Source organism: Choloepus didactylus, chromosome 17 (assembly GCF_015220235.1).
Source record: "Choloepus didactylus isolate mChoDid1 chromosome 17, mChoDid1.pri, whole genome shotgun sequence".
Taxonomy (NCBI): domain Eukaryota; kingdom Metazoa; phylum Chordata; class Mammalia; order Pilosa; family Megalonychidae; genus Choloepus; species Choloepus didactylus.
In genome coordinates, this window is record NC_051323.1 from 48,584,425 (window position 1) to 48,603,026 (window position 18,602).

The 18,602-nt window shown below is 37.1% G+C and overlaps 1 protein-coding gene across 8 annotated transcripts in view; it reads left to right on the forward strand.

Annotated features, from left to right (window-relative positions):
- The window catches only part of THADA (THADA armadillo repeat containing), a 400,812-nt gene that overhangs the window by 64,559 nt on the left and 317,651 nt on the right, over positions 1-18,602 (forward strand). For all 8 annotated transcript variants that reach the window (XM_037806790.1, XM_037806789.1, XM_037806794.1 and 5 more), the window contains exon 23: positions 15,549-15,681. In XM_037806790.1, the coding sequence (XP_037662718.1) occupies positions 15,549-15,681 (133 nt within the window). The remainder of the gene's footprint in view (positions 1-15,548; positions 15,682-18,602) is intronic.

An 18,602-nucleotide genomic window follows, 5' to 3' on the forward strand; every position in this document is an offset into this window, starting at 1 on the left:
TTGCAAAGGGTATGCCTTGGGCACTGACTGGTCAGAACAGACACTGGCTGTAAACATGCAGCATCACTGTATGTGTGGACGTGTGTTGCCTGAATACCAGCCTAGATAAGACTTGGACCAGGTAAACAATCCAGTATAATTAATTGCCAAATTTGGGGTGAAATTTACAAATTTCTGTAGGAATAGCTGAGTGAGAAAGCAACGGGATTAGGCTAGTAGGGCTTCATGGAGGAGGTGGAATTTGTGCCAGTGCTTGAGTAAGGTTTAAGTAGATAGAAGGGGAAAGGAGGGCATTTTTTCAAGCAAAACATGAACAGATGTTTAGAAACTAGAATCAGGATGTCAGTTTGTTAGTTGAGTAAACTGGCCCTTACTCACAACTGGATAGTCTAAGACCAGATTAGGGAGTACCTTGAAAGCAGATTTACTGTAGTAGGGATGGAGAGAGGCATCAAACATTTTTGATCAGAAATCGAGTATAAGAGGCATCATAGAACAGACGAAGAATAGTAGTCTATAAAAGAAGGTCTTAGTTTATATACATCCATTCCATTTGTTGGTAGTGAAATTGTACAGAAGTTTATTAAGCTCTGTATCCTCCAATATCTTTAGCTATAAAGTTAGGGGAAAAAAAGTTCTATTGACAGATCTCTCTGACTTTACTACATGGATCAAATGAAATAATTATTCATGAAAATCCTTTTGTATTATAATTTGTCCTACAAATGTAAAGTATTATGTGATTGATTTTGGTTGTGAGGTTGGTGTCTGAAGGTAGTTTTTAGGTTGGAAGTGTTTGGTTATGTAGATTGAGATGTTGGACTGTAGTGAGGACAGCTTGGAATCAGTTATAGCAATCCAAATGTGAGGTGATGAGGGCTTCCTCTGTGATGATGGCTCCGGGAATGGAGAGAAAGAAGTGGCATCTCAGTTAATGTTTGGCCCCACAGAGTGACAGCTCAACACCTAACTTATTAATTGCTCAGAAGGAAGGCTGTGGACATATTTTATTATATTTCATGATTTGGTATGTCAGTTAAGGCAGAAATCAGATGGGCAGTCTTCTTCTCAGGGTGTTTCCTGGGGCTGATTGATAGCATTCACCTGGGAGATGAGCTATTCAGAAGGGTCCAAGACAGCTTCACTCACATTTTGGACACCTTGGTAGGGATGGCTAGAAGACTAGGCCTAGCTGCGACTGTAAATTGGAATGCCTACACATAGAGTCTCTCCAGTCTCAGGGTAATTGAACTTCTTACGTGGCAGCTAGCTTCCCACAGAGGAATATTCTGAGAACCAGGCAGAAGCTGCATCCTCTTTTCTCACCCAACCTTGGAAATCTCATAACATTGCTTCAGTCACATTCTTTTAGTTACAAATGAGTCAGAAGGCCAGCCCAGAATCAAGGGGTAAGGAATTAGACTCCACTTTTTGATGGGGAAGTGGCAAGATTATATCACATAAGTGCATATGGGATGTGAGACATTGCGTTTGTCATCTTTAAAAAAAAATATTATCTGCCACAAGAACCAACTGAATGTGGATAATGAAGGACACCATGGGGTCCAAGATTGCTCCTTCATTTAAGCTCTGGTGACCAGACAAATGGGATTCATATTAACAAAGCCAGGGAAGCTAAAAGAAGATATTGGTTTGATATGGATGAGTGAGTTTGTTTTTTGGATTTGTTGAATGTGAGATGATAATGGCAAATCCTGGTGGACTAATTCAAGTCAGCAGTTTGAGATAGGGTAATATAACAAGAACATGGTGGATTTGTGAGTTGTCTCCATAAACATCGTAGTTAGTAGTATTGCAGTCTTTAGGGGAGAGTATAAAACGAGAAAAGAACGGAGGACTAAGGACAGAGACTTTAAACAACTGTGGTTGAATGGTGCATTTGAAGGCATTCCACCTAAATGGAATGGGGAGGACCTGACAAGGCCCAGTACCTGATATCTCAGCATTTCCTAAGCCACTTTAAAAGACTCATAGCTGTCCCTCTTGGCTTACAACCAACCTGTTATAAGTTCTCAACTGTTGCTTTCAAACCACGTGGAGACATTTCAAATCTGCTGAACTGAATGTTTTGTAGAGAATATCTTTACAGTGTGTGTGGCTTCCCTTTGGTTTTATTTTGAAAAGAAAATTTGTTTCTTTTGGACTCCTTTTGAAAGCCTTTTATAAGCTCTTAAGTTATGAAAAATTGTTTAGGCATACTACATTTAAAAAGTTTGCAAAAAGAAATCTGGAGTTCATGAAAATCCACTGAAATTGAGGCCAACTGCTGGCCACCTCTTAAACTGCAGCTGTGTTAAGGAAGGAAGCACTTAAAGAGATTAATGGATAAATAACTGAAGAGTTAAACATGAACCACATTTGTTTGAATTGGTTTTTAATAGGATTATTCAAAATGTCTTCAAATGTAAACTAACCACACTTAAACAATCATGGAAGAATATAAAAGAATGCGAGACACTATTCTTTTTTCTGGGACTCTTCTGAAGCAATACTTGCACACACATACATACACAAAAACAATTTATGGAGTTAATTTTCTAGAATCTGATTTTTTTTAATATAGTGCTTTCTATTTAGAATTTGAGGGAAAATTCATGCTCTCATTAAAAAAATCATAATTGCCTACATATGCATAATTATCTGTCTAAGCATATGATTGGAGTGTTTAAGTGTGTTAAGGTTATAACTCTAAATCTAACTTTCTGGTAAAATTCATATTTGCTTGTTCACTTTTTATGATCTTAGTATTTTAAGTTATTTTCCCAATGAAAACAAACAGTATTCTAAACTAGGGTGTTAAGTTGGGAAATCGAGCTTTCATTTGACCAAATGTAAATTAAAAGCTTCAATAAGAGGACAGAGTTGTTGTAAATCTAGAAGGGAAGTTAATGAATACTTGATGTTGTCTTACTCTTGGTATATTTGAATTGCTTTGCTTATTGACCTACAAATAATAACCTACAATTATTTATGGCAATAAATGCATTCATTTTTGCATTATTGATCAGAAAAAATAGACTGTTAACATTTAACAGTTTTTTTTTTTTTTTCATTAAAAACTAGTGCTGACCATGGATGCCAACAATTATGTGGTGGACAGAGTGATTTGAATATGGATTTTAAACTTTCAACAGTTAATTCAAATTCAACAGAAAATGTCTAGTGAACAGTTGAAATATTATAATGAAAAAATAATTTTCTCTACCTTTCTGGAGAATGAAAGACCAAGTATCTAAAGAGCATGAAATTGGAGCAAGAAATAAATGTAGAATGTATAATGTCAGATTTGGGGGAAAAATCATTTAACTCTGAATGAAAGAATATATAATTTTGTCCAAACCCTTATTCTCATTTCCTTTGGCAAACGTGCCTAAATAAGATGCTTTTTATTTCTCACTGAAGTATCTTAGGAATTTTACTTGAAATATTAATAATTAAGGATAGCTAAATGAAGATCTGCCCTAGGAAGCCATATAATTCTTTATAGAGAGAAAAATCCTTTTAATATCCAATTCTATAGTACATTAAAAGGATTTGGGGAAAACTTGAATGTCTTGATTTTTAAATTTTAAGTGTTTGTGTCTTTGGTCTATGATTTGCTAGTGGCTCCTGAATTTTTATTTTTATTTTTAAGCCTGCTGCTGTAGTTGAGTCTGATATTAACCTTCTTTCTGAAACTTTGATCACTTGTTTTTAAAGTCCTCATAATAATACTTTGTCAAATAGACCCAACAGCAGAGGAATCTTGTTCTGAGTAACCTCAATCCCAGCTTTATTAGTAAAGTGCCAGAGTCTCTTAATATTAATTTTTCTCCTTGGTCTCAGTGATCGTAAATATTTTAAGAATCAACTATCTGGTGCATTCTTCTTTCCACTTTTAATTCACTGATTCTTGCTCTTCTTCCTATAATGCTCTGATTGGTACTTGTTTAGATTTGGACATTGTTATTATTGCCTGTGCCTGCAACTGAGGCTTCAAAATAGCCCCCTAATGTTTTAGCTTGCAGTAAACCTCAACAATTTTTGATGGTGGTGAGAGAGGTTAAGATGGCTTCTGTTGATAGGCAGCTTTCTCACTGGGTCTCATTTAGGCAAATCATTTTTCAGGCTTAAGGTTTCTCCATGCTTCAGAGTTATGTTCCCTTTTTAAAATGTGCATACACATACACACTACCTCCCAGCACATCTGTCAGTGTTTAGTTTAATTTGAAATAATAAACATGAGCCTTGAAATAATAAACATAATACTGGACCAGAGAAAGAATGAATGGAGAGTTTAGCTTATAAAATAATTGGTGATTGGAAAATCTCTAAGTTAGGAAAAATAACCATACTGGAAGAGTTTGAGGAAATGAAGGTAACATTTCTCAATTAACAATAATAATGTGACTAACCAGAACTCAACAAAAAAAAATAGCTCTATGTTACTATACCTTGGTGAATGGGTCTCTGGATGAAGCCATTGGAAAACCACTTATAGTCAGGGCACCTGATTTATTGGCACAAGATAGTTTAATGACCAATTAGTTCTGTGCACAGCATATGTAATTTGATTTCGGTCTGTGGGTTTTATGCTTATCTTGGAAAACTTGTCCACTACAAGTGAGATAGCTCTGTGGACAGAAATTGGACTAATACATTTATGGCACAATAATTTGCTTCAGTGATCTGCTCAAGAAAACACAAAGACCTGAACAGCAGGTATGATCAGGCCTGTTCATTTCTCTGTCACTTTTAGTAGGAATTCAGGCCATAGCACATGGCATAGGAAGAAAAAAAAAAAACTCCCTGCCTCTTTTCTGAGAGCCTTTCTTATTTCTGACCCATTCTTGTCTGTGATGAACAGGAAAATCAGAGTGGTCTCATCCCTCCCCAGTATGTCCTCCCCCCACCAAATTCCCCAACCACCACCTTCCCTGGAGTGTAGAGGAAAGAATACTGAGCTGCGAATTAGAGCCATGTTCCACCTACCAGGCTTGTTGACATAAGGAAAACCATTTAACCTCTCGAGGCTGCTTTTTCTGCTTTGATAAAATAAGAAGGTTCAACTCTCGAAGGCTTCTTTCAGCTCTGAACGTTCTACTGATTATATGATGCTGCTTTCTAGTTTCTTATTGGGAAAGTTTGGGGATTTCAGAGTATGGAAGATGGAGGTAAATTGTATACATTTTTTAGTAAATTTTCTTTAGAACTGATAAACTATTCTCATAGGAGTATTTTGTGGATTCATAACATTTTGTGTTAGTGAGTTGTTTATGAAGAATTTTGAACTCCTCGAAGAAAGTTACAGTTTTATGATATACTCGAAGACCAGAGACACTGTGCATTTTGTATTAATTTGACACAGAGTGAAATAAAACAAAAGCACCTTCAAAGAGGATGTCAGCTCTTTTAGTAGAGAGACATTTGCTAACAAAAGCAGGATTTTGGAATTCCCCATGGCTGTGGTTGGTGACTGCATAGAGTTGGCACAAGGAACCAAGGACTGCTTCCCTGGGGAACCTTTCCCTTTTCCTTGCTGACTTGTGATGAGGACCAAAACAAACAACTAGGTCTGCTGCATTATTTTTGGGAGCCTTGCATGGTTCCATTTTTACCTCTCAATTCCTTCATGATCATAAACCCCAGCAACTTTGGAGTTTTGAAATCACTTCCTTAAAAAGTAATCTTTCCTTGCTGGGGAGTAGACAGAGGGTTCTTTGAATTGTTAGAACTCTGGGTTAGGCTATTGTGTTTTTACAGGAACAGTGACCTCACCAATGAGAGGTCTTAAAGTACAGCACCACTTTTCTACACCTGGTTTTCCAATTTTCTGCCTAACTGAAGGCATAGCTAATGTGCAACAACTGAGACCCACACTGGATAGTCCTTATTTAATCATTCATCATAATATTTCTTGATCATCTGCTGTGTACCAGATGCTGTGCTAGGGGAGCTCTCTTTGACAATTAGTAGTATAGTATGGTACAGCAGAGTTGCTGTGATCCTGTACTAGGGTCTAGATCTGAAACATTTAACTCCTTGGAACTAAGAGGAGACCTGAACAAGGAATTAAGGCTTATGTTGGGCCATTATGAGGTGTTTTGGGGACACTCTCATCAGGAGCTTGTGGTGCTTACATAGTTTAGGGTCATTGTCTTCTCTGTTTGTAACAATAACCCAGATAATAATATCTCATTGATTTTTAAAGAATTTTTATAGTTATCATTTTATTTTAATTCTTAGACACTGAGCAGTTAAATGATTTGTCCATGGTCACAGAACTAGTTGGTGACAGAGCCAGCACTAGAACCCACATGTTTTTCTGGAACTTCTTACTAATTCCACAAATTAATGGTTCAACAAAAGTTTATTGATTATCTGCTTTATAGAAATTGTGATAGAGGATAAAAAGATTGGTAAAACATGATCTTTTGTTCTTAAAGGATCTTCCAGACTACCATTTTAATCTCTGGGATTAGATAAGTAAACTAGATAATTTCCAAGAGATTAAAGGCCAAGAGGGAGATCTGCTCACTGAGATTATCTATCCCAGGTGATGGGAAGAATTTAATGCCATTATCAAAAAAAAATAAGTCAAGAAGTAGGGCCTGATTAGAGGTGGGATAATGTTTTAGATGTGTTGAGTTTGAGATGTTTCTAGTAAGCTGTCTAGAAGGATAACACACAGTTCAGAATATAGGTCAGGAGCTCGGGTGTAAGGTCAGGGCTAGAGTGGGGTGACCAACCTCATGGGTTTGCCTTGGGGCTTTTTTTTTTTTTTTTTTTTTAGTGCTGAAAGCCCAGCGTTGTGGGAAACTTCAATTCTGGGCCAACAGGAACAGTTGGTTACTCTGGCTGGAGGTGTTTACTTGAGAGTCAACTATACAGAGGAGATCGTTGAAACCATGAGATTGAAGGAGGTCTCCTAGAGAGAGTTACTTAAGAAGGAAAAAGATTATAACTTTAGATTAAATGTTATTTCTGTAGTTAAAACTCAGAAACCTTGGTTATTTGGAACATTTCTGCTTCATCTATACACACAGCTGTACAGACCTTAGTTCAATAATACTACCCGAACTTGAACTAGCCTATACTCGTTTTTGCTCTTGAATCTTGGAAAAATTATCTTTTGAGGCAGAATTTAGGCTATTATATTTGATTTTGATAGGTTACTTGTAAATTTCAGTAAGAAAATATCATCATATGAGTGTTATGACTTTGGTATGTGAGAATTTGCTGAACGTGTTTATACCTGTTTGGGGAGACTAAGGAGCTGAATACCTACTATCTCACTGATGGCATTTCTTGTAATTGAAAAGCAAATATTGTTTATACTTTCTTTTCCAGGTGCTATACCTTTTCTTTGTCAGCTTGATTTTTTAGAATGCCATCCTCAAAAGAGTTGGTAATTTATAGGTCATTCATTTATTCAACAAATATTTTTTGAACTTCCTGTTGGGTGCCAGGCCCTGTTCTAGGTGCCAGGATAAGTAACTAGGATGGAGAATGTCCTTGATATCATGGAGCTTATATTTTAAGGGGAAGAGATAGACATAATTAGAAAAGATAAGATGGCAATATGTATTCAATGTGATCGAATTTGATCTCTCCTCTTAGACTAAAGTAAGATTTAAGCCAAAGCCTGAATGACAAAAAGCAGCAGCTTTCTGAGGGAGAGGCTTTCTAAGTAATGGGAACAGCTAATGCAAACGCCCTTGGTGTATTTAAAAACAAAATGATTTAAGATGAAGTTGAATGAGGTTGCCCAGATATGAGGGCTTTGTGAGCCAAGGGTGGAGTTTGGATTTTTTTGCTCCCTGGAAATTTTTTTTTCTGAGAGCCTTCAACTGCATGGGTATAAAACTAAAAGGTATCCTGGGAATTGTACAAATATTAATATGTATGGATCCTAGTCAATAGCTGTTAAGATTATGAACAAAGTACATATATGTATTAAGGAGTTGCATGGAAAGGGGGAAAGGGGAAGGATGGGACAAAGGAGAAACTATGTGAATGCACAAAATAAATGGAGATAAAGTTTCTGTTCTCAGAAATCATACTTGTCCTTTCCAAGCTGCCTTTATCCTGTTCTCTTTTCCTATGTGTATTCGGAATCTTAAATCAGTTTGTCCAGTTCAACAGTGGATAATTTCAGATTGGTACATGGACAAGCATGTAGTTTGTGAAAGCATACTCTTCTTTTTACTGTAGATAATTTTTTTCCTCCAAACTTAGAGAGTATGCTGTAGCCAAGTATAAGGGTGTAGTCCTCCCATCCCAGTTCAAAGGCAAAAGTCTTCATTGCTTTTTATGTTCTAGGCAGCTAAAACTTTGCTATGCAAAACCGTGGATTTGGGTGAGTGAGAAAAGTGGAATTCTCATAACAGTAATATGGTAGAGATTTTGAAGTTATTCTAAAATTGTCAGATATTTTTGTCTTTTTTCCCTGAAAACTCCACCCTTTTAAAATATGTAGATAGCTACACATTTTTCAGTTTCCTTTCTATAAAATAGTAAAATCTTATGTCTTTGTATTTTGTTATCAGACCAGTACTAGTTATTCCTTCCTTGATTGCCTGTGTATCATTTACTCAGATATGTGTTGTATAGTGTTTTAGGAATCTGAAAATTTGTTATTCTGAGTAGCCAGGCTAAGAGTTTGTTGTTAAGACTATTGCTTATTGCTACTTTCATTCAGATGATAATGGTGATGGCAGGTAATGTAGATCTTGAGTAAACAATACATCATTTGTTCAGTGTCAAGGTTAGAATTCTGGTTTTGTCCCCAAAACAAGCTCTTTGTTTTTTCTTTTTGCATTATCTAGAATTATTTAAATGGTGACAAATGAAAAATAAAGGAAGAGAACTAAGGAACCATGGTAAGGTACAAGTTTATTAACAGTTAGGAAAAAAGTAGCCATGCTTTTGTTCATATTTATTTTTCTCAATCCAGTAACTATTTATTGGACTGAATTTTCATTTGCAGTTGCTCTTAAATCTGACAAAATGAAAGTTTGTATTTATGGGCAAGGGAAAGAATTTTCTGCCTTTTTGTGCTAAGAGCCCTTAATGGTAACAGTTTGGTAAGTAAACTATTTGTTTGAGGTTGGAATGTCATGGATATATGTGATTAGTTTCATGGTGATCCTGGCTTTGATAATCTTCTGGGAATTTTGCTTCATGTATTGGTTTTAAACTATGTACTCCATGTTTAAATGTAAAATTAGTTGCTTTGTATTTGCAGTTAAAATAATTCCTTTATGCCAGTGGTGAATCATTCAGTTAATGTAAGAAAACAGTTTATTAGCTGTCATAAATTTCCCCAGTTGCCCAAGGGAGTTGGAGGTCCTCCAAAAATGAATGAGACATGGGTAACTCCAGGTCAGTCATAAGTGGGTTATCTGCTATATGGATTTTCTGTAGGAAGTTTTCATTCTCCAGCTAGCTTTCCATCCATATCACGTCCACCTTGATGGTCAAAAATCAGGACTTGAAATTAATCTGAATGGTAACCTGAATAAAACATGATTAGGAAGGTAGCTTTTAAGAAATAACATACTCTAATATATTCCAAAGTTACATGAAAACACTTTCTGTATTATGTGTAATTTGGAATTATTATTCTATGCTTCCTTTCCCAGGATACAGCAAAGTGTCAAGCAACTACTAGGTACTCTGTAGATCTTTTTTTGAGAATGAATGAATTAAATCCACTGAAGTAAACAAAAGAGGGTTAATAGTACCTTTGTCATAAGTCAGATCAAGGCAAATGTGTAACAGCATTTAGGACAGGCACCTTGAAGTAATGCCTTAGTAAAAGCAAGGGCTTTGGTGTCAATTTATATTTTAATTCTCTCTCTGTCACTTATTAGTTGTATAAAAATATGGAGAATACCGAAATAATAGTTGTATAGGCACACTAGTTTTTAAAATCTCTAACATCTTTGCCAAATTTATTTCAGATTTTTAAAAGTAAAATGTTACAGATACTCTTAAAACCTTCTGTGTACTAAACTCCAATTCTATTTCTCTTTCTCCTTCCACAGATGTAATCACCATGTAGTATTTGGAGTTTATTATTTCCATGAATATTTTTATAATATTCCTGTGTAATAGATTTATAAACAATATGAATATTGAATTTCATGATTTAAGCTTTATATAAATAGTATTGTGTGTATCTGACATTTTCCTTGTTTTGCTCATATTTTGTAGGAGTAAGATCAAGATTTGGATAATAGTCAAGAGCCATTTTAAGTTCAACAGGGGAGAGTGATGCATGGTGAGGTGGCCAACTCGGATTCCAGACTTGCCTGCCTCCTTGATTGGTTGGCTTTGCTAGAACCTTAGTGTGTCCAGCTCAGGGAGGCCCAGGAAAAGCTCACTGACAGTGTTGAGGGGTGCTGCCAAACTAGTATTTGTTGTACTAGTGTTTCAGTGCATTTGATAGGAAGAATAAGGAAATAGGAAAATACCTATCTGTAGTTTCTTTCTCCCCTTTGCTATTTGAAAACATAGTAAATCCCTACAGGAGACTTGACCTTAGACTGCATCATTATATATAAGCCAGTTTTAAATTGCCCATGGCACTGTAGTGAGGAAGAAAATACAAGAAAATGAAATCCACAGATAATCTTAGAACAAATAGTTTTTACTTTGCTCAACTCTTTAACTCCAACTTTTTCTTGGTGGTTAGGTCACAAAAAAGTCTTCTGTTTTAATTCTCATTCTCTCTTTTCTTTTTCTTTACCCTGTCTTACCCATTGTGAAATGAATTAGCCCAGAGATACTTAAAAGAAAGTGAAGAAGGAGTGAAAAAAGGCAGTAATCCACGAACTATATCATTAACATTTAAATAACTGCTCTGAGGAATATAGATGTCAGTTTTTGATTGAGGAAATATATGAGAACTCTTATCAAGTGGTAATGTTAGTAAAAAAACTAGAGAAAGTACTTAATAAAACATTAGGCATTTACTTTAATTTTAAAAATATGTAAAATCCAATGATTGGGAAATAACATCAATCCTTAAAAACATAAGAGTATGGGAAGATTATTTTTATTATGAAAAATTTCAAATATATATGTATAAGGGAGATAATAATATAATGAACCACCTATACCCACCACCTAGATACAACAGTTATCAGAAGTTTGCTACATTTGCTTCATCCTTTTTAATTGTTGTTTGGTGAAATATTAAAAGATAATCCCCAGAGCACCTCCCTGATCAAGATGATAGAATGGGATGCTTCAGGGCTCTGTCCCCCCAAGAAGCTTTGAACAACCAGCAAGAACTGTCAGAAACATCTTTCTCAAAGCTCGAGAAAATAGTGAAAGGACTGCAGTAACAGGGCAAGCGCCAAATCAAAAAAAAAATTTACTTAAAAAAAGTAGGATCTTGTGGGGGCCCCTCTTCTACTCATCTTGGTATGAACCTGGCCAGTGCTCCTGTGTGGATCACTGGTTTCAGTTCCGGAGTAACCCTCGTGATCACACTGGCAGCATGTATGTCTGGCCCAATCTGTCTGGTGGTGGCCCGAGGGACTCACCATCCCAGAACTTGCCCTGTGTGTAAAAGGCAACTCACTGAGCTTTCCTACAGAATGCTGTGGGAGAGCAGTGAAGTTGTGATGCCAGGGGCAAGGGATTGCTGGCTGTGCGACATACAGTGAATTGCCCAGTCTGTGAGGAAATTGTTTCCTAGGGAAGAGGAGATATTTGGAACCACGTACTTGAGGGAATTTCTAGGGCTACACATGCATGCACAAGACATGCGTGCAGAATGGATTAGGGAGGCCCCTATGCTTTGACCCAGAGCCACCATTGTCTGGATAAGCCCTGAAGGAGAGCTCCTGCACAGACCAACACTGGGAAAGGTGTTTTCTTTTTTTCTTCCCCCCTCCCTCCCTCCCTCCCTTCCTTCCTTCCTTCCTCCCTCCCTCTCTTCCTTCCTTCCTTCCTTCCTTCCTTCCTTGTTAGTTCCTGGCATTCAAGGAAAGTGCTATTATAACACTAGGTGGATAAACACTCAAGGAACAGATCTCAGAGTCTGAACTCCAGCGGTAACACATTACAGTATCAAAATGTCCAGGTTTCCACCAAAGGTTACAAAAATACAAAGAGACAGGAAGTGATGGCCAGGGAAAGGAGAGGATTAAAGCATCAGAAGCATCAGTGAAGAGGATCAGACCTGGGACATACTAGAACAAGACTTTAAAAAATGAACCTAAATATACTCAGAGAGCTAAAGGAAAGCATGGACAAAGAACTAAAGGAAATCAGGAAAATGATAGATCAACACAAAGGGGATATCAAGAGAGAGATGGAAATTATGAAAAGGACCCAAACAGAGCTGAAGACCACAGTAACAAATTAAAAGTTCCATAGAGGTGTTCAACTGCAGACTGGATCTGGCAGAAGAAGAAATCAGAGAACTCGAAGAAAGACTATTGAAATCATTCAGTTTTAGGAGCAGAAAGAAGAAAGAAGAAAAGTGAACAGAGCCCGAGAGACTTGTGGGACACCATCAAGTGTACTAATATACATATTGTGGGAGTCCCAGAGAGAAAAAGGGACAGACAATATTCAAAGAAATAATGGCTGAAAACTTCCCAAATTTAATGAAAGACATAAATATAGAAATCCAAGATGCTGAGGAAATTCCAAACAGGATAAACCCAAATAGAAACCCAGTGTGGCATATTAAGATCAAACTGTTGAATGCCAAAGATAGAGAACTTTGAAACTTGAAAGAGAGAAGCAGTGTGTTGCGTACGAGGGAGCCTTGATAAGACTTCAGTGCTGATTTCTCATTGGAAATCATGGAGACAAGAAGGCAGTAGGATGACATATTTAAAGTGCAGAAAGTGAAAAATTGCTAACCAAGAATTCTGTATCTGGTAAAACTGTCTTTTAAAAATGAGAGAGAGTTTAAACAAAAGCTGTGGGTGTTTTTCACCACTAGACCGACCCTTCAAGAGATGCTGATAGAGTTCTGCAGGTTGAAATGAAAGGGCAATAGACAGATTGAAGCCACATGAAGAATTAAAGATCTCTGGTGAGGGTAATGACGTGGGAACATATAAATGCTAGTATTATTATGCTTTTGGTTTGTAACTCCACTTTTTACTTCCCACAGGATCTAAAAGACAAATGCATAAAATGCAATGATAACTCAGTGGTTTTGGACTTATAATGTATAACCATGAAATATGTGACAAGAAGTACATAAAGGTGGGGGTACAGAGGTGTGTAGGAACATAGTTTGTGTGTACTGTTGAAGTTAAGTTGGTATCAAAGCAAATGAGATTGTTTTAGATTTAGGATGTTAAATTTGGCCCCATGGTTACTACAAAGAAAATATTGGATAATATGTAAGCTCTTGGAGGCAGAGATTAGGGTACAGGTTGCCAGGGACAGGGGGCAGGGGGAATGGAGAATTAATACAAAATGGGTGTAGGGTTTCTGTTTGGAGAGATGGGAAAGTTTTAGTAATGGAAGATGGTGAGGGTAGTGCAATATTGTGAATGTGATTAATCCTGTTGCATGGTATGCTTGGGCATGGTTGAGCTGTGAAAGTTTATGTTGTATGTATGTTCCCACAATTTAAAAAAAAAGAGCAGTTAATGAGACAATGATAATTAAATGCAATACATGATCCTGGATGGGATCTAGGAAGGGAGGAGAAAAGGCTTAAAGGGACATTATTGGGACATGAACAAATCAAAACATAGACTGTGAGCTTTATATCAATGTTAAATTTCTTGATAACTGCACTTTAGGTGGTTATATAAACCACTTGTTCTTAGGATATATACATGGTAGTATTAAGTGTTCAAAGAGGATGATGTGTACAACCTATACTCAGATGTTCAGCAAATGGCTTTGATAGACAGATAGATGGTCAGAAGGATGGATGGATGGATAGGTAGAATGATAAGGCAAATGAGGCAAAATGTTAATATTGGTGGATCTGGGTATGGGGAAGTCTCTCTAAGAGGTTTGTTTTAATTTTGTAACTCTCTGTAAGTATGAAAGTATTTCAAAATAAAAAGTTAAAAAAAAGGAAATCCCATAGCTGGTATTTTTATTCCTTTGCACTTCAAATTATGGACTCTTCTGTGTTCACAGTGCCATAGCACACCCTAGAAATAATTCTTTTTTGCCCTGTAAGGTTTAAAACATGTAAATATTTTCCCTATTATTGAAAAAAATATCTTTTTGTATTTGGTTTTTTCAAATCAGGATCTAAACAAGGTCCACACATTCCATTTGTTATGTCGTTGAATCTCTTTTAATGTGGTGGCTTAGATTTTTGATTGCTGGCTTTGGTATCTAAGTGGGAGGGGCTGTCATATTGGACATTATCGTGCTATAAGGAAACCTTTAAAACAACAGAGCCTGCTGAAATTGGGGAGATATGATTGTAACATTTATGGATGAAATAATATTTTTTAGGCCCATGTCCACCTTAAAAATACTTCCTTTAAAGTCATATTGTTTATATATAATACTTTCTTTAAAGTAATATTATTTATATATATTTTATTTATATATATTTTGTTCTATGTCAAATCTACAACTAAATTTGAGTTGTTATTTGGAATGTTAAGTGAGAAACTGAAGTTTTACCATATTAGAGTAAATGAAAAAATCCCACATGTGTTTTTAAGAGATCTAGTTCTCACATAAATTGGAAATCAGTTATCTTACTGCAAAAATTTAAAAATTAAAAAGAGAACATTTTTCTGTTGGATTTTAGGTGTTTGTTTCCATCTATTAATTTAAGCTAAATCCAGTTACTGTCCTAAAATAATTTTATCTACTTACCACTGAATATTCTACTTTCTAGGAAAATGTTATGCAAAATAATTTTATCTACCTACCACTGAATATGCTGCTTTCTAGGAAAATATTATACAATCTTTCAGGGCATAAGTTTAAAAATTAAAAATAAAGCTTAATTGTTTTTAAGGACCTTAAGATAACACTTGATGTAATAGAGCATTAGCTCACTAACGTTAATGTTCAAAAAAACCTGAAACATTTGCGCCTCCTCCCAGAGAATCTGCTTTACTAAGTTTCCATAGGATCTATTTGAAAATTTTATTTGTGGTATGACAGATTTTGAGAGAGATGAGAATGATTACTAAAAATATATGTAAAATGACTTTTCTTTGTATATGTTTATAATCTCTATAAATGTACAACATAAATTACAGTAAACTATAAAGTTATGGTCTTTTTTTGGAATTCTTCAGTCTTATAGTGTAAAACATTAACGTCCTTTAGGACATTTTGAATGTGAATGCAGCATTAAAACATTTTTCAAACAAATCCAAGTTATATACATGAAGCCTATAATTGCTTCAAATCCTAAGACCCAAAATAAAGAGGAAAGTAGATGAAAAGTAAGATATTTAAATATTTTCCACTCTCCCCACCCCCAGATGTAAGGATATTTATTCTTTTCTAACTGTTAATGTGTATCAATAGTTTGTACTTTTACCTTTTGTTGTCTGATAATTCCAAATGCCTCTTAGGTCCCCTAATGTGAGTCTGCAAAAGCTGCTGGAACAGTGGTTATGGAATGTTTTAGAGGAAATTAAATGCAGTGATCCTTCGTCTAAACTCTGTGCTACAAGGCGTAGTGCTGGAATTCCTTTCTACATACAGGTATTTATCTATAGAACCATAGCTGTTTGTTTATTTCTTTGTTTCGTTTGATAACAGTATATCCTAATTCCCTTGATATGTGAACGAACATGTTGCATAAGGAACAGTTCTTTCTTTTCAGTACCATAGTATTTGTGGGTTTGTTTTAATATATGGACAGTGTATTCTAGTGAAATGACTGTTCTTGGAACAAACTCTCTGAGAGGTCAATCTTGTAATATGAACAGAGTGTGGTATAGATTTCCGCCTGTTTATTAAGTAGACAGACATCATTGTGACACACTTTCAGGCAAGATTGTCTTGTATTCTCCCATTGTTCACTTCTAGGAAATGCACGTTGCTTTTTTTTTTTTTTTTTTTTAATTGGAAAAAATAAGTATTCCTTTCATTTCAAGACCCTCAAAGACCCTTAAAAGTTGTGACATGATAAAGGCCAGTGTTAACAGATCCTATGAATCCTTCCATCAAATAATCAAAATCACAACAATCAAGGAGGCGGGGCAAGATGGCAGACTGGTGAGCTGTATGTTTCAGTTACTCCTCCAGGAAAGTAGGTAGAAAGCCAGGAACTGCGTGGACTGGACACCACAGAGCAATCTGTCTTTGGGCATACTTCATACAACACTCATGAAAATGTCAAACTGCTGAGATCAGCGAAATCTGTAAGTTTTTGCGGCCAGGGGACCCGCGCCCCTCCCTGCCAGGCTCAGTCCTGTGGGAGGAGGGGCTGTCAGCTCCGGGAAGGAGAAGGGAGAACTGCAGTGGCAGCCCTTATCGGAAACTCATTCTACTGATCCAAACTCCAACCATAGATAGACTGAGACCAGACACCAGAGAATCTGAGAGCAGCCAGCCCAGCAGAGAGGAGACAGGCATAGAAAAAAAAAACAACACGAAAAACTCCAAAATAAAAGCAGAGGATTTTTGGAGTTCTGGTGAACACAGAAAGGGGAAGGGCGGAGCTCAGGCCTTGAGGCGCATATGCAAATCCCGAAGAAAAGCTGATCTCTCTGCCCTGTGGACCTTTCCTTAATGGCCCTGGTTGCTTTGTCTCTTAGCATTTCAATAACCCATTAGATCTCTGAGGAGGGCCCTTTTTTTTTTTTTTAATTTTTTTTATTTTTTAATCCTTTTTTCTTTTTCTAAAACAATTACTCTAAGAAGCCCAATACAGAAAGCTTCAAAGACTTTCAATTTGGGCACGTCAAGTCAAGAGCAGAACTAAGAGAGCTCTGAGACAAAAGGCAATAATCCAGTGGCTGAGAAAATTCATAAACACCACAACTTCCCAAGAAAAGGGGGGTGTCCGCTCACAGCCACCATCCTGGTGGACAGGAAACACTCCTGCCCATCGCCAGCCCCATAGCCCAGAGCTGCCCCAGACAACCCAGTGTGACGGAAGTGCTTCAAATAACAGGCACACACCACAAAACTGGGCGTGGACATTAGCCTTCCCTGCAACCTCAGCTGATTGTCCCAGAGTTGGGAAGGTGGAGCAGTGTGAATTAACAAAGCCCCATTCAGCCATCATTTGAGCAGACTGGGAGCCTCCCTACACAGCCCAGCAGCCCAGAACTGCCCTGGGGGGACGGCACTCACCTGTGACATAGCACAGTCATCCCTCAACAGAGGACCCAGGGTGCACAGCCTGGAAGAGGGGCCCACTTGCAAGTCTCAGGAGCCATACGCCAATACCAAGAACTTGTGGGTCAGTGGCAGAGACAAACTGTGGCAGGACTGAACTGAAGGATTAGACTATTGCAGCAGCTTTAAAACTCTAGGATCACCAGGGAGATTTGATTGTTAGGACCACCACCCCCTCCCCGACTGCCCAGAAACACGCCCCACATACGGGGCAGGCAACACCAACTACACACGCAAGCTTGGTACACCAATTGGGCCCCACAAGACTCACTCCCCCACTCACCAAAAAGGCTAAGCAGGGGAGAACTGGCTTGTGGAGAACAGGTGGCTTGTGGATGCCACCTGCTGGTTAGTTAGAGCAAGTGTACTCCACGAAGCTGTAGATCTGATAAATTAGAGATAAGGACTTCAATAGGTCTACAAACCCTAAAAGAACCCTATCAAGTTCAGCAAATGCCACGAGGCCAAAAACAACAGAAAATTATAAAGCATATGAAAAAACCAGACGATATGGATAACCCAAGCCCAAGCACCCAAATCAAAAGACCAGAAGAGACACAGCACCTACAGCAGTTACTCAAAGAACTAAAGATGAACAATGAGACCATAGTACGGGATATAAAGGAAATCAAGAAGACTCTAGAAGAGCATAAAGAAGACATTGCAAGACTAAATAAAAAAATGGATGATCTTATGGAAATTAAAGAAACTGTTGACCAAATTAAAAAGATTCTGGACACTCATAGTACAAGACTAGAGGAAGTTGAACAACGAATCAGTGACCTCGAAGATGACAAAATGGAAAATGGAAGCATAAAAGAAAGAATGGGGAAAAAAATTGCAAAAATCGAAATGGACCTCAGGGATATGATAGATAATATGAAACGTCCAAATATAAGACTCATTGGTGTCCCAGAAGGGGAAGAAAAGGGTAAAGGTCTAGGAAGAGTATTCAAAGAAATTGTTGGGGAAAACTTCCCAAATCTTCTAAACAACATAAATACACAAATCATAAATGCTCAGCGAACTCCAAATAGAATGAATCCAAATAAACCCACTCCAAGACATATACTGATCACACTGTCAAACAAAGAAGAGAAGGAGCAAGTTCTGAAAGCAGCAAGAGAAAAGCAGTTCACCACATACAAAGGAAACAGCATAAGACTAAGTAGTGACTACTCAGCAGCCACCAAGGAGGCAAGAAGGCAGTGGCACGATATATTTAAAATTCTGAGAGAAAAATTTCCAGCCAAGAATACTTTATCCAGCAAAGCTCT